Below are 14,596 nucleotides of genomic sequence, written 5' to 3'. Positions count from 1 at the left end.
GTGAATGAATTTGGTAAATTTGCAGGATACAAAATTAATGCACAGAAATCTCTTGCATTCCTATACACTAATGATGAAAAATCTGAAAGAGAAATTAAGGAAACACTCCCATTTACCATTGCAACAAAAAGAATAAAATACCTAGGAATAAACCTACCTAGGGAGACAAAAGACCTATATTCAGAAAACTATAGGACACTGATGAAAGAAACTAAAGATGATAGCAAGAGATGGACAGATATACCATGTTCTTGGATTGTAAGAATCAACATTGTGAAAATAACTATAATACCCAAAGCAATCTACAGATTCAATGCAATCCCTATCAAATTACCAATGGCATTTTTTATGGAACTAGAACAAAAAACTCTTAAAATTTGTATGGAGACATCAAAGACCCCGAATAGCCAAAGCAGTCTTGAGAGTAAAAAATGGAGCTGGAGGAATCAGACTCCCTGACTTTAGAGTATACTACAATGCTACAGTAATCAAGAGAATATGGTACTGGCACAAAAACAGAAATATAGATCAATGGAACAAAATAGAAAGAGATAAACCCAGGCACCTATGGTCAACTAACCTATGACAAAGGAGGCAAGGGTATACAATGGAGAAAAGACAGTCTCTTCAATAAGTGTGCTGGGAAAACTGGACAGCTACATGTAAAAGAATGAAATTAGAACACTCCCTAACACCATACATAAAAATAAATTCAAAATGGATTAGAGACCTAAATTTAGGACGGAACACTATAAAACTCTTAAAGGAAAATATAGGAAGAACACTCTTTGACATAAATCACAGCAAGATCTTTTTTGATCCACCTCCTAGAGTAATGTAAATAAAAACAAAAATAAGCAAATGGGACCTAATTAAACTTAGAAGGTTTTGCACAGCAAAGGAAACTACAAACACGACGAAAAGACAGCCCTCAGAATGGGAGAAAATATTTGCCAGTGAATCAACGGACAAAGGATTAATCTCCAAAATATATAAACAGCTCTGGCTGCTCAATATTAAAAAAACAAACAACCCAATCCAAAAATGTGCAGAAGACCTAAATAGACGTTTCTCTATGGAAGACATACACATGGCCAAGAAGCACATGAAAAGCTGCTCAGCATCACTAACTATTAGAGAAATGGAAATCAAAACTACAATGAGGGCTTCCCTGGTGGCTCAGTGGTTGAGAGTCCACCTGCCGATGCAGGGGACACGGGTTCGTGCCCCGGTCCAGGAAGATCCCACATGCCGCATAGTGGCTGGGCCTGTGAGCCGTGGCCATTGAGCCTGTGCGTCCGGAGCCTGTGCTCCGCAATGGGAAAGGCCACAACAGTGAGAGGCCCACTTGCCGAAAAAAAAAAAAAACTACAATGAGGTTATCACCTCACACCAGTTAGAATGAGCATAATCAGAAAATCTACAAACAACAAATGTTGGAGAAGTTGTGGAGAAAAGGGAACCCTCTTGCACTGTTGGTGGGAATGTAAATTTATACAGCCACTATGTAGAACAGTATGGAGGTTCCTTAAAGAACTAAGAATAGAATTACTGTATGACCCAGCAATCCCACTACTGGGCATATACCCAGAGAAACCAATAATTCGAAAAGATACATGCACCCCAATGTTCTTTACAGCACTATTTACAATAGCCAGGTCACAGAAGCAACCTAAATTCCCATCGACAGACGAATTGATAAAGAAGATGTGGTACATATATACAATGGAATATTACTCAGCCATAAAAAGGAACAAAATTGGGTCATTTGTAGAGATGTGGATGGATCTAGAGACTGTCATACAGAGTGAAGTAAGTCAGAAAGAGAAAAACAAATATTGTATATGAATGCATACATATGGAACCTAGAAAAATGGTACAGATGAACCAGTTTGCAAGGCAGAAACAGAGACACAGATGTAGAGAACAAATGTATGGACACCAAAGGGGGAAAGTGGGGGTTGGGGCAGGGGTGGGATGAACTGGGAGATTGGGATTGACATGTATACACTAATATGTATAAAATGGATAACTAATAAGAACCTGCTGTTTAAAAAAATAAAAGAAAATTCAACAATTCAAAAAATAAAAATAGAAAGAAAGCCTATGGAAGGAAGCTAACTTCAGAAAAGAATGCTGCAAACTTTTAAAAAATAAATGAAAATAGGTCTATGTCTTTATTCCTGTCTTCTTAAATTCCAGACCTACTAGAGAATGGACTTGAGGATATGGGGAGGGGGAAAGGTAAGCTGTGACAAAGCGAGAGAAAGGCATGGACATATATACACTACCAAACGTAAGGTAGATAGCTAGTGGGAAGCAGCCGCATAGCACAGGGAGATCAGCTCGGTGCTTTGTGATCGCCTGGAGGGGTGGGATAGGGAGGGTGGGAGGGAGGGAGACGCAAGAAGGAAGAGATATGGGAACATATGTATATATATAACTGATTCATTTTGTTGTAAAGCAGAAACTAACAAATAAATAAATAAATAAATAAAAATAAATGAAAATAAATTTTTAAAATTCTTTCTCACAGCCCCTTTATTTAATTGCCTATTATACAAAAAGATCTGATTTCAGTGGACAGCAGATAAAAACATGTAAATATGAACATTTGTGATTTGACATTACTTACAAAGTATTTTTCATAAAATATATTAATTTAAACATTTTTGAAAATTTTGGCATGCCATTAACAACTGTTTTATTGCAAGATATTATCCTATACCTACATGCACATTTTAGCACATTGTTAAGTTAGAGATCTTGGCAATTACTCAAAAATGAAGCATTTCACACTTCTAAGCACTGTATTTTTTCTCAAAATTAATACTTCGGTTAGTCTGAAATTGCCCTGTTTTGATCCCTACTTCTGATTATTCATGCCTGCTTCCTCCAAAACCCTATCTCTCAGAGTCCCAAACTGGCACATTGAGACCAGAAAGATTTGTTAGAGTCAGATTAGAAGGGCTTTTGAATGCTAGATGGAGAATTTGGAAATTTTTTTCCATAGGCAGTAGGTATCTATTAACTTTTTGTTCAGAGAAACATGATCAAAGTGATATTTTCTGATATTTCATGTGAGTACATAGAAGTCAAAGGGAGCACTTAAAAAATATATGAACCATATTCCAGCAGATTTGAATCAAATAGGTGAGTGTTGGATGAAATAAAAAGTAATGCATGGGGAGAAACATAAAAGAAACACAAAAATATTTGGTGATTAAGTGTAAGTAGGGGTTAAGAAAAATTCAGTGCTGCTTAAAAGAAACCAGAAAAAGATAAAATTCATCTGGTTTGTTGGTTTGATTTATGGTATGTTTATTTATTGATGCTTTTTTTTTTAATGCCATTAGGGGTGGATGTGGTATAAGGGTCGATTTTAAACATGTTTATTTTTATGTGAAAATAAAATCCAAATAAAGGGAATAGAGTTTGTTTTTTTTTTTTAATAGAATGATCCTCTGAAGACAAATAATAGTTGGAGATATAAATGTGGGACTCTTCAGCTTATAGTTAACTGATGCCATGAGCAAAGAAATATCTATGAGAGGTAGGGAGAAAAAGAGGTAGAAAGGGAGAAAGATGGAAAGAGATAGAAAGAGAGATGGAAAGAAGTGGGAAGGATTAAGAACCAGCATTCATCAGGAATTGCTCACACATAAAATGTTGGAAGAGAATTCAGAGCCAATAGAACTGACAAAGCAGTGCTTCAGAGTGGGAAAAAGAGAAAACAGCTCATCTGATGTATAGAAACAAGAGAAGAGTTTAAAGGGCGTAGTGTGTGTTCAACAAGGTCAAATACCTCATTATAGTGTATGGTAAGGTAAATGGAGAAGTACTTATTACATATGGCAAATATATCATGCATAGAACTCAAAGGCAGAAGAGAGGTTTCAGAGTAAATTTAGTAATGTTGGTTCTCAGAAGATGAGGCTGGTTCTAGATGACTCAGTCAAGATGCTGAAAAATAGGAGAGAGTAAGAATGACAAATAAAACAGGAGATAATATGTATATGTAATATCTTCCATTTAAATAAGGCTGGCAATAGTTGAAGCACTATGCTAAGTGTTATCTCTAAACAGAAATATAATGATCCAGGGAAATTATCCCTAACTGGAGATTAATGAAATGAGACTTTACAAGGTTAAATAATTTGCCTTAACCCAAATGTATAGTAAATGTTGGACCTGTTTTCAAATTCAGTTTGAACTAATAATAGCAGTAAGTTTATGTATAAGAATTTGTTCTCTCCAAGAGAAATTATCTGTAGCCTCGTAAGTAGAAGAGAGGTAGTCTGTAAGGAAATGATAATCACTTCTGGAGGGAGATCTGTTGTTTTTTTGGGGGTTTTTTTGTTGTTTTTGCAGTACACGGGCCTCTCACTGCTGTGGCCTCTCCCGTTGCGGAGCACAGACTTCGGACGTGCAGGCCCAGCGACCATGGCTCACGGGCCCAGCCGCTCCACAGCATGTGGGATACTCCCGGACCGGGGCACGAACCCGTGTCCCCTGCATCGGCAGGTGGACTCTCAACCACTGTGCCACCAGGGAAGCCCCTGGAGGGAGATCTTTAAAGATCATTGTCTTGGAAGAGACAAGAAAGATTCTAACAGGGGTGTTAGGTAAAGCAAAAGAAGGGTATAGAGTTGTATTTAACCATGGAGTTCAGACTTGATCACTCTCTTTTATCTATAAAGTTTAACATTTCTAAAATGTGGGAAGTTAGCATGGATTAGTCTACTGAGAAAATGAGGAAGACTCATTATGGGGATGACTTTGTAAGGAAATTAAAAGAGAGAATCAAAAGCTTTGGAGCACAAATGAAATAACATTGAACTTATTTGGACCAAATTTGAATGTTTTTCTCTAGAAACAGTGCCACCTGCCAAAAAGAAAGTTGACTGAGAAAATAAGTAATTTGAATTTAGAAATTAATAAAGCAAATCTTGGGGAAGGCTACTACTAGTGATAGTGGGGTAGCTTTGCCCTACGACATTTATACTGTTCACCAGGAATAAATTCTCTACCACAGACCTCAACATCAGAGGATAGGAAAAAACAGGGTAAAGGGACCTTGAATTGCAACTATTATTATCCAAGAAGAGGGAGGGGAAGAGTATAGATTTCTATTGTAAGTAGTAGTTTTCCTCATACATGAACCACTAGTTGCCGATATTGAGCTCTTGAAGACTGATCTGAAAGGGCTGAAAATGTAGATCAGTGTAAGACGGTTGTCAGAGAGTCAGTCAATTTTGGTTAAAAGAATCAATGATGAGGTGACAAGACTAGAAACGGTAGCATTTAAATGTCCCAAAACTATTGATAGGGCCAAGATCATGTAAGAGACTGTGAAAAACAAAACATGGGGATGCATAATTGTTATTAGTTTTGGTGACTTAAAATTTGTTATCATACCACTCTGAATTTATCAAAATAATAATGTCATTAAACAATACGCATGCTAAGTTATCCTATTGAGGGTTTCTTGAGAACATTAATAAAATTTATTTTGTTCTATAAGTTTCTTATTTTAATCAACTTAGCTATCAGCACAAAAGAAAAAGTCCCTTGCTTTTTTAGGTACAACTATCTAATTATGTCCATATTCCTCTTATGATAGTAATTGTGTTATTAAAATATAAAATATTTCATCTAAATTCATGTATTTAAAAAAGACCATGTAAACTAATCTTACTGTAGATACAAAGTTCTAAATGTATGCCTTGATATTTTTGAAAAAGCGTTCCTACTAATAAAGTATATTTAGTGATTATATTCTGCTTGAAATTATAGTTTTTAAAATTATATTCAAAATAGTGATATCATACGAGGTCACAGCCACATCATTTTGGACATTTCAACCTATATCTATAAGAGAAAGTCCTATCTAATATAATGAGACTTTTTTTTTTTCCTAGAGAACAGCCACATGCAAACTCTAAAAATGTCAAATCTCATATACTTAGCACCTCCTATTTAGGAGGTGTTTGAAATCAAAAACAAAATTCCATTTTGTCTTGCAAACCTAAGATTGCTAAATTAATACTATACAAACAATGACATTCTTTTTTATGATAAGGAAATAATCAGTGACTTAGTGGTTCTTTCAAATTTCCATTTGGAGAATAAATATTTTCTCCTAAAGATGTCTTTTCAATTACACACCATTGAGAAGAGATATAAGGGGAAATCTCAGCCAAGTGTGGGTGAATTGCTTAAACCTTGCATTAGTTACTGACTATTAAGCAGCTCTTATTTGAATGCATATGATCCCTGTAACCACAGGCTACATTTTCTCTGTCTCCTATCAGCAGTTGCAGCATCCAGCGATCAAAGCCAGATTCCTATAATTGCTGTGTCTGTGACAGTGGGAGTCATTTTGTTGGCAGTGGTTATTGGCTTCCTCCTCAGTGGAAGGTAAGACAGGAAGCTGTGCTTCTGAACTTTTGCAGCTGATCTCTTCCTTACCTTGATCTGACCATTTGGCTATTAAGCACATTCTGAAACAAATGAGGCGAGCAATATATCAGTAGATAACCTGTATGTAGGATGTATTTCTCAAGCTTTACCTTGTCCATGTTAGTGCTAACTTTTAAGCGCACAATTCCTCTTTTCCAGGTATACTCTCTACACAGAATAGTATTAACTTGTTATTATTTATTATGTCGTTAATATAACCATATCTTTTTCTGATATAGTTTATTTTAACGTGAATTTTATTTTTCCTCTCAAAAGTATTGACATATCCTCTCAAAAGCTTCAATTTTACTGTTTGGGAAGGCCTGTGTCTGTGTCTGATATTTTAGAAGAATAAAACTAATAATTCTAGTTAGCCAGAGTTCTACCTAACAGGGTGATGGATACAAAGCAGACACACCCGCAAACAAGCATTTTGACAAATAACCACCCTTTTTTTATGGTTGCATTTATTTTCAGCTTCTGAATGATTTCAACCTGAATACATCAATCATAGTGTATACTGATTTAAAGTGAATTTTATTGAATGTTATATCAATAGATACATTAATATGTGTATTATCTATCTACATTTTTCATTTTGAACAAAAATAAAAGAGGTAGAGCCCCAGCAACAGCTTATGTAGAAGGTATCTCCTGACATTGAGCTGAGCATAATAAACCTTCCTAAAAAAATAAACAAATAAGAGCATGAGTGTGTTCTACTCCTACAACAAATGTATTTTCATTTTTCATCCAGGCCACTATTAGAAGGGATATTCTGTAATGAGAGCTGACAATTTGAAAATGTTTTGGTGTTAGACTATTATAGAAAATCTCATGAAAATCTTCATGAAGATATTTAAACCTGCACAAATATACAAAAATATACTATAAGGTCCAAAAAAAGTCATGAAATCAATATTCATATTGATTTTGTACTGTTTTACTCATTTACTTTTGACTCTTCAGCACCTATTCAACTCATAAATATATAGAATTAGACATTTTCAATATACTGCATATTGTATTCTGAAAAGATTTATGACTACATCCTTAAATTACAGTAGTGACATTTTATTTTAATAAAACACTGTTACTTCCTTTGAACATCCTTTCTCTTTTCTGAAAATTCCCTTTCTTCTAGTTCTTGGTCATTTGAGTGTTGAAAGTTTTCCTAAGAAATCATTGCTTACTTTTAATGTTAGAATAGCAGTGACACATTTTTAGAATTGCTAAATTCTAAATTCTTCCCACAAACTGGGAAACAGTTTGTGCTCTGTTGAGGACAGCCAGCCCTCCCCAGTCAGAGGCTGGCTAGCTCGTGCCCCACTGATCTGAAGTCACTTAGGGAGAATGATCTACCATTGTCCCTGCTTTCTGGAAGATAAGCTAATTCCACCAGTCTTGTCATAAAAACTTTGCTCAGGTTTCGATCAAGTAAAATAATTGAATTGAGTGAATTGTAACTACTAAGAAAACTACCACGAGATAATGTATCTTTTCTACCCCAGAAGGGTAGATAACTATGATACATTTGCAAAGCTGGTTTGTAATATCATTATTTACTTCTGAGAAATGGTTGGCCTCTTCCTTTCCAATAAATCTGGAAGTGTTAGTTATATTTAGGGACATGGGGATTATAAGAAGATATTATTTGTTGGGTCCACTGAATAAAAATGGAGGAAAGAGCAGATGTCTAAAGGCCAATAAATTTGTGTTTGAAGGTTTATTAAAGAACAAATAAAGTATAGGAAGTATTTTATTGTAGACTTAGCACACTTTATCTGTTTAACCTAAGTATTGTTAATGTGAATTTACTGATGACATTCAGCTAAGGATTCTCGCTTACCTATATATGAATCAGCCCCTGCCCCCCCCATTTTTTCCCTAATACATACAAAATTGACTTAAAAGCAATTCACTTCGTTACACCTGCAGCATTAGACAAAGTGAGAGAAGGTTCAATCTACCTACTATTTGGTAGCTGAAGAAGAGTATAGCTTTAGCACACACATACACACACACACACACACACACAGACACACACACACACACACATGAATTCCATATCTATCTGAAAATACCATAGAAGAATAACTAAATTTTAGTATATAGAAATGTTTAGTGTATTTCTCAGTTAAATAAAAATGACATCTATACCCAAAAGGCAAAGCTTAATTTTCAGCATAACTAAACCCAAGACATGGTAAGATAATTTTGGATCTACTGTCTTACGGAAGTATATTACTTTTTAAAAATAGCAATACCTTACAAATTGTGCATTGCTTATTCACTTTAATTTTTTTTCTTAATTACAAAGACTGTGATGCTGAGACTAGGAATTTGCAATTTAAAGGAAAATACACTTTACTAAAAATCAATTTGAGATTTATATTTTTTTTACCAGCAAATTCTTTGCACCAAACTTTTACTTCATTTTGTTGAATGCACATTCTTGAATTTCAAGGTCATTTGTCTTATGATAGAAATATATTTGGCCAAACAAAGAAAAGTTTGGACCAAATAGAAAAGAGCTGGCCAAGTGGTAGATTTTAATCCAATCAATAATCACATTAAATGTGAATAATCTAAATATACCAATTAAAAAGAGACTGTCAGTTTAAATAAAAAGGCAAAACCCAACTAGATGCTGCCTACAGGCAAAGATGACGGTGAAGTTGTAAATGGGGTGTGCATATTTGGGGTTTTGGGGGTTATTGATTTGGGTGGTAGTTGTACAAAGTATTTCCTTTGTAATTGCTTGTTAAACCCCTTTTTATATACTTGATATGTATATTCCCAATAAATAAATAAAGTTAACTGGCAATCAAAAGAAAAAAAAGAAATATATTTGGCCATTTTATTTTACTTTTCATAAACAGGTTATTTTATGTTTGTATTATATAAACATACTTATTCAAAAGCTAAATGATATGATTCTAGAAAGGCTTTTCCTATCTCATTCAAGGCAATGAACTTCGCAATTTTTGTTGGGACTAAGAAAATTGAACCTACCTCTTAGTACATAGAGTATACTGATTAACTAAGTAAAGTTTTGTCAAATAAAAGAAAAACTAAATGAAGAGATGTGAACAAAGCCTAACACAAATTTGGGAGTTATCTTTAAGCAATAGCAAATTATTGAAAAAAAAGGCTTTTCTGGGAATGTTCTAAGGACACTGAATTATATATACTTCTCCCTCTTCACTGTGCTAAAATATGATTGATAAACACACAAAAACATAATAACACTTAGACTCCACTCTCACTTTGAACTTACTCTCTTATATCACCTTTTAACCTCTTGAATATGTTATAAACCAGATATTTGCTCTTACGTAAAATGTCTTTTAATTACAAATAATTTAACTCAGTGGTGATATAGACTTAATTCTGATATATTGCAAATATATTACTATCCTCTGTATGTAATATTCATTGACAATTTATATCATCATTTGGGCTCAGAAGCAGCTATGTATTGAAAGTATGTATTCACTGGCAATTTGAATTTTTATTCAGACCAAAGGAAAAAAATCAGGAATATAACACATTGAATACTATAAGAATAATCTATTTCAAAGAAAGCAATAAACTTTTTTATTCTAAAATACATTGAAAATGAAAAATAAATTAAATATAGAGACTTTCTAATCTTTTTAGGCTAAAATTGATTATGCAGAAACCTCTTGGAGTCTTCTTACCTAGACACAGTTAAAATAAAATAGACAAGGATTGATCCTGAAGGGAGAAAGTTCTATTTAAAAAATGACAAAGAATTGTAACATCTTAGGATTCTATCAGTTTTGGAAATCATGTGACCATCTTGTTTAAAGGTGCTAAATATTCCGTAGAGCATTTTCTGCAGGTTTCAGACTATCCTTTTTACTTTCTTTTCTATTACTTGTAAATGGTGTTTTCATGGGACTACAAAATAATTGACTTGTTCTCAGCAAACTATGAGCTAATTACCCTGGGCTGAATATAAATTAAACCTCCTAATATGCACAGCGTGTTGTAATTGTTTTTTGTTTTTTTGTAATTGTTTTTTAATTTTTCATCAGTAATGACACTGCACATTGATAACTTTCTTATTATAACCTAATTTTGTGAGGTTGTCTCTTATATATACGATTTTATAGATATAAATTGTTTAATCAGACTTTCAACCAATGATGTCATCTCCACACTCTTTTAGTTACATGTTTGAGAAAGTCTTCTACTTTGACCTTCTCTTTTTCTTTCCTTTGAAGACAATCATTGATACTATTAGATTGACTTTTTTTCTGTGTCCCTATCTTAAACTTGGGACCTCATTCTGAAAATTGACTACTGGACACTTTCTTAGTCTGATATAAAGCTTAAATTAACAGGATTTAGTTGTATAGGAAAACATCTTTCAGTGTACAGAAACTATTTCTTTGAAACTTGCTCAATATAGACACTCTGGGATAAAAGAATATATTTTAATACTTTTTCTCTTTTATTACTTATGAACTTAATTAAATCTTAAGAAAATTTCAGAGCTTTGCTTTTTTATTTCAATTAATTCCACATGTACACTGAGAGGTTAAAGATACACACATGTTACACACATGCATGCCCACACTTATGTGTACTTATCTTTCATATAAACACAAAAAAAGGTAAAGCTGTTTGCCAATTTTAAAATTGGAAAACAAACCCCAAAAAACTTATAGCTCCTGAAGGGGCAGAAGGAATCTTTCAAGATGCTTAGTCTTGGATATGATTCTAAGGCTATTAATATGTGACTTTATTTCTGTGATGTTCCTGATATGATAAATTTAGTCTAAGGAGTGGTTTAATGCCTATAAAAAGGATTAACTATTTTCTAGGCAAAAAATCTTCCCTTGCGTGTTCTGATCATGTTCAAATACTGTGGTTAGACATGCTAAATCCTGTTTCCCTTTGTCTTTCATTAAACAATTGAAACTCAATCGATTTGAAATGTCAAATTGTTTCCTGAGGAAAAAATTCTTCAGAAATCAGTTAATACTGTACTTGGAGGCTAAGTACAAATTTATGTTACTCAGACCATGTCAGAAATTTAGGGGAAAAAATAGATTTATGAAAACACTGCTTTTGGGGTTTTTTGTTACTTAAAAATAATATTAAAATTTAGCCTTTTGTAATTTTTTTCAAGTCTCTTAAAGTCTAACATGTTGTAAATGACACACTCTTCCCAATTATCCATTACAAACATATATTGAGCATTTATTGCACATAAAACACCAATAAAAGTCCCAGGCATTTAAAATAAAAAGGCAATGTCCTTTTTTCAAAGTGTTTCCAAGTTAAATTAGTAGTCTGATAAATGGACAGAATTTCATAAACAGAATTACAACAGCTGGGGTTAAGTAAAAGAGTTTAAGTTGGAATCATTTCCTTCATGATAACTTTTTTTCTTTTGGACCAAAATGATGGTATGATTCATTAATTCAAGAAATATTCGACTTCTTATTAAATGCCTGCCACAGTTCTTATATTAGGGAAAACAATAGCTTGATAGTAAAATATGCTGGACTTAGAAACTTTTCTTCAAGCTCATTTGGAGCCAAATAAAATAATTGTACAGACATCTTGAATGTAATTATTTAATTCAGACAAATGCCAGAGCTCTGCCCACATTTGATATCAAAGAATAATAGCTTCCAAAGTGAATGATTTTTAAAGGCTATGTAGCATTCTAAAACCATCAGAGAAGCATCTTTGCCTAACAGAAGTAACACAATAATAATATTGATGATAATAAGTTTAATACTGTTTAGCATGAATTACATACTACCTACTACTAGGCACTGTTCCAAGGACTTTACATGTAATATTTTACAACACTATGTCTCAGTATCAGCTCTATATCCAATTTATACTTCATAAAAGTTATCTTCTTGATGTTTCTTGAATCTTGTAAAAATAGTCCAGCTGTAAGGCTTTTGCATTGGCTCTTCATCCTGTCTAAAACTCTTTTGACCCAGAGAACAACATGGTTTCCTCCTTCTTTCTTTGCTCAATCTAATTCTCTCAATTGAGCTGACTAAAATGATGACCCATTATTCCTTCCTCTGCACATCAGGTATCCCTTACCCTGGCTTGTCTCTTATAACACTCATTGCCATTATAATATGTATATCTTATATATATTATAATATATTCGGTGGGCCAAAAGGTTCGTTCGTTTTTTTTCGCATAAGATGGCTCTAGTAACACTTAGCTGTCTTTAAGTTCATTCAAAACAATTTTGTTAGATTGTATGTTACAGCTGTCAGATCAGCATGCATTAAAAAAAAAGACATCAAAATTGGTGAATTTTTGTGTAGCCATTTTAATATTGAAGATGGAAGAAAAAAGCAACATTTTTGGCATATTATGCTTTATTACTTCAAGAAAGGTAAAAACGCAACTGAAATGCACAAAACGATTTGTGCAGTGTATGGAGAAGGTGCTGTGACTGATCGAACGTGTCAAAAGTGGTTTGCAAAGTTTTGTTCTGGAGATTTCTCGCTGGACGATGCTCCACGGTCGGGTAGACAAGTTAAAGTTAATAGTGATCACATCTAAACAGTCATTGGGAACAATCAATGTTATACCATGAGGGAGATAGCCAACATACTCAAACTATCCAAGTCAAGCACTGAAAATCATTTGCACCATCTTGGTTATATGAATTGCTTTGATGTTTGTGTTCCACATAGGTTAAGCAAAAAAGACCTTCTTGACCATATTTCCATATGCGATTCTCTACTGAAATGTAATGAAAACATTCTGTTTCTAAAACAAATAGTGACAGGCGATGAAAAGTGGATACTGTACAGCAGTGTAGAATGGAGGGACGAGATCATGGGGCAAGTGAAATGAACCACCACCAAGCACACCAGAGACCAAGGCCGGTCTTCATCCAAAGAAGGTGATGTTGTGTATATAATGACATTGGAAGGGAGTCCTTTATTATGAGCTCCTTCCAGAAAACCAAACAATTAATTCCAACAAGTACTGCTCCCAATTAAACCAACTGAAAGTGGAACTTGACGAAAAGTGTCCAGAATTAGTCAACAGAAAATGCATAATCTTCCATCAGGATAAGGCAAGACCGCATATTTCCTTGATGACCAGGCAAAAACTGTTACAGCTTGGCTGGGAAGTTCTGATTCATCTGCCATATTCACCAGACATTGCACCTTCCGATTTCCACTTATTTCAGTCTTTACAAAATTCTCTTAATAGAAAAAAATTTAATTCCCTGGAAGACTCTAAAAGGCACCTGGAACAGTTCTTTGCTCAAAAAGATAAAAAGTTTTGGGAAGATGGAATTATGAAGTTGCCTGAAAAATGGCAGAAGGTAGTGGAACAAAAGGCTGAATACAGTGTTCAATAAAGTTCTTGGAGAAAGTGATAAATGTGTCTTTTATTTTTGCTTAAAAAACCAAAGGCACTTTTTGGCCCACCCAATATATGTATTTCTTCTGTTGATTTTTTGTCTGTCTCCCATACTAGATTATAAGCTCTAAAATGATAGGGATTTTTATCTGTGGGTTCCTGCCCCTTAGAACACTGTCTAGAACATAGATTATATTATATAGTCAGTTAGTGAGGGCCTGGGTCTTGAGCACAGCTCTAACTTTAAGGCATTTGCTCTTCACTGTATAACTTCCCCATGACTTATATCATTCAACTATATGATTTTGGTGAAATTCTGATCTCTTATATGTAAAGCCACTGAATATTTACTACTAAAGATAATAGTATTAACATTTAAGAACCTTCCAAACTGCTATGAATAAAATAACTCTTAGAAATTAAAGTCAGTGATATCTTAACACTAAAGTAAATTAAGGAATACATTAGGTTATAGTGACTTTTCCCTCTATTCTACACTTGGCAATTATACCTGGTAAACTATATCGATTCTAGAATCACATATATCAAATGTCACCAACCCCATGACCATTCCTGATTTTGTGAAAGCTAGTTAATATCACTTTTGTTTTCCCTCAAAAATTGTTTTTCCCAATTGAAATGATTTTAGTTCATCATTTTATATGTGTCTCCCCTGATAGATATGTATTCATGTTGAACACAGATTCTAGTGTAGTTTCTCAATAAATGTCCAATGACT

General features: G+C 33.9%; 1 protein-coding gene across 8 annotated transcripts in view; it reads left to right on the top strand.

Moving 5' to 3' along the window:
* The window catches only part of EPHA5 (EPH receptor A5), a 330,826-nt gene that overhangs the window by 239,001 nt on the left and 77,229 nt on the right, over positions 1-14,596 (top strand). For 5 of the 8 annotated variants that reach the window (XM_067736163.1, XM_067736161.1, XM_067736169.1 and 2 more), the window contains one exon: positions 6,315-6,420. In XM_067736163.1, the coding sequence (XP_067592264.1) occupies positions 6,315-6,420 (106 nt within the window). The remainder of the gene's footprint in view (positions 1-6,314; positions 6,421-14,596) is intronic. The other 3 variants (XM_067736164.1, XM_067736162.1, XM_067736168.1) reach the window with 1 other exon arrangement.

Source organism: Pseudorca crassidens, chromosome 4 (assembly GCF_039906515.1).
Source record: "Pseudorca crassidens isolate mPseCra1 chromosome 4, mPseCra1.hap1, whole genome shotgun sequence".
Lineage (NCBI taxonomy): Eukaryota > Metazoa > Chordata > Mammalia > Artiodactyla > Delphinidae > Pseudorca > Pseudorca crassidens.
Note: the sequence above shows the minus strand (reverse complement) of the source record. Positions and strands in the feature narration are given on the sequence as shown.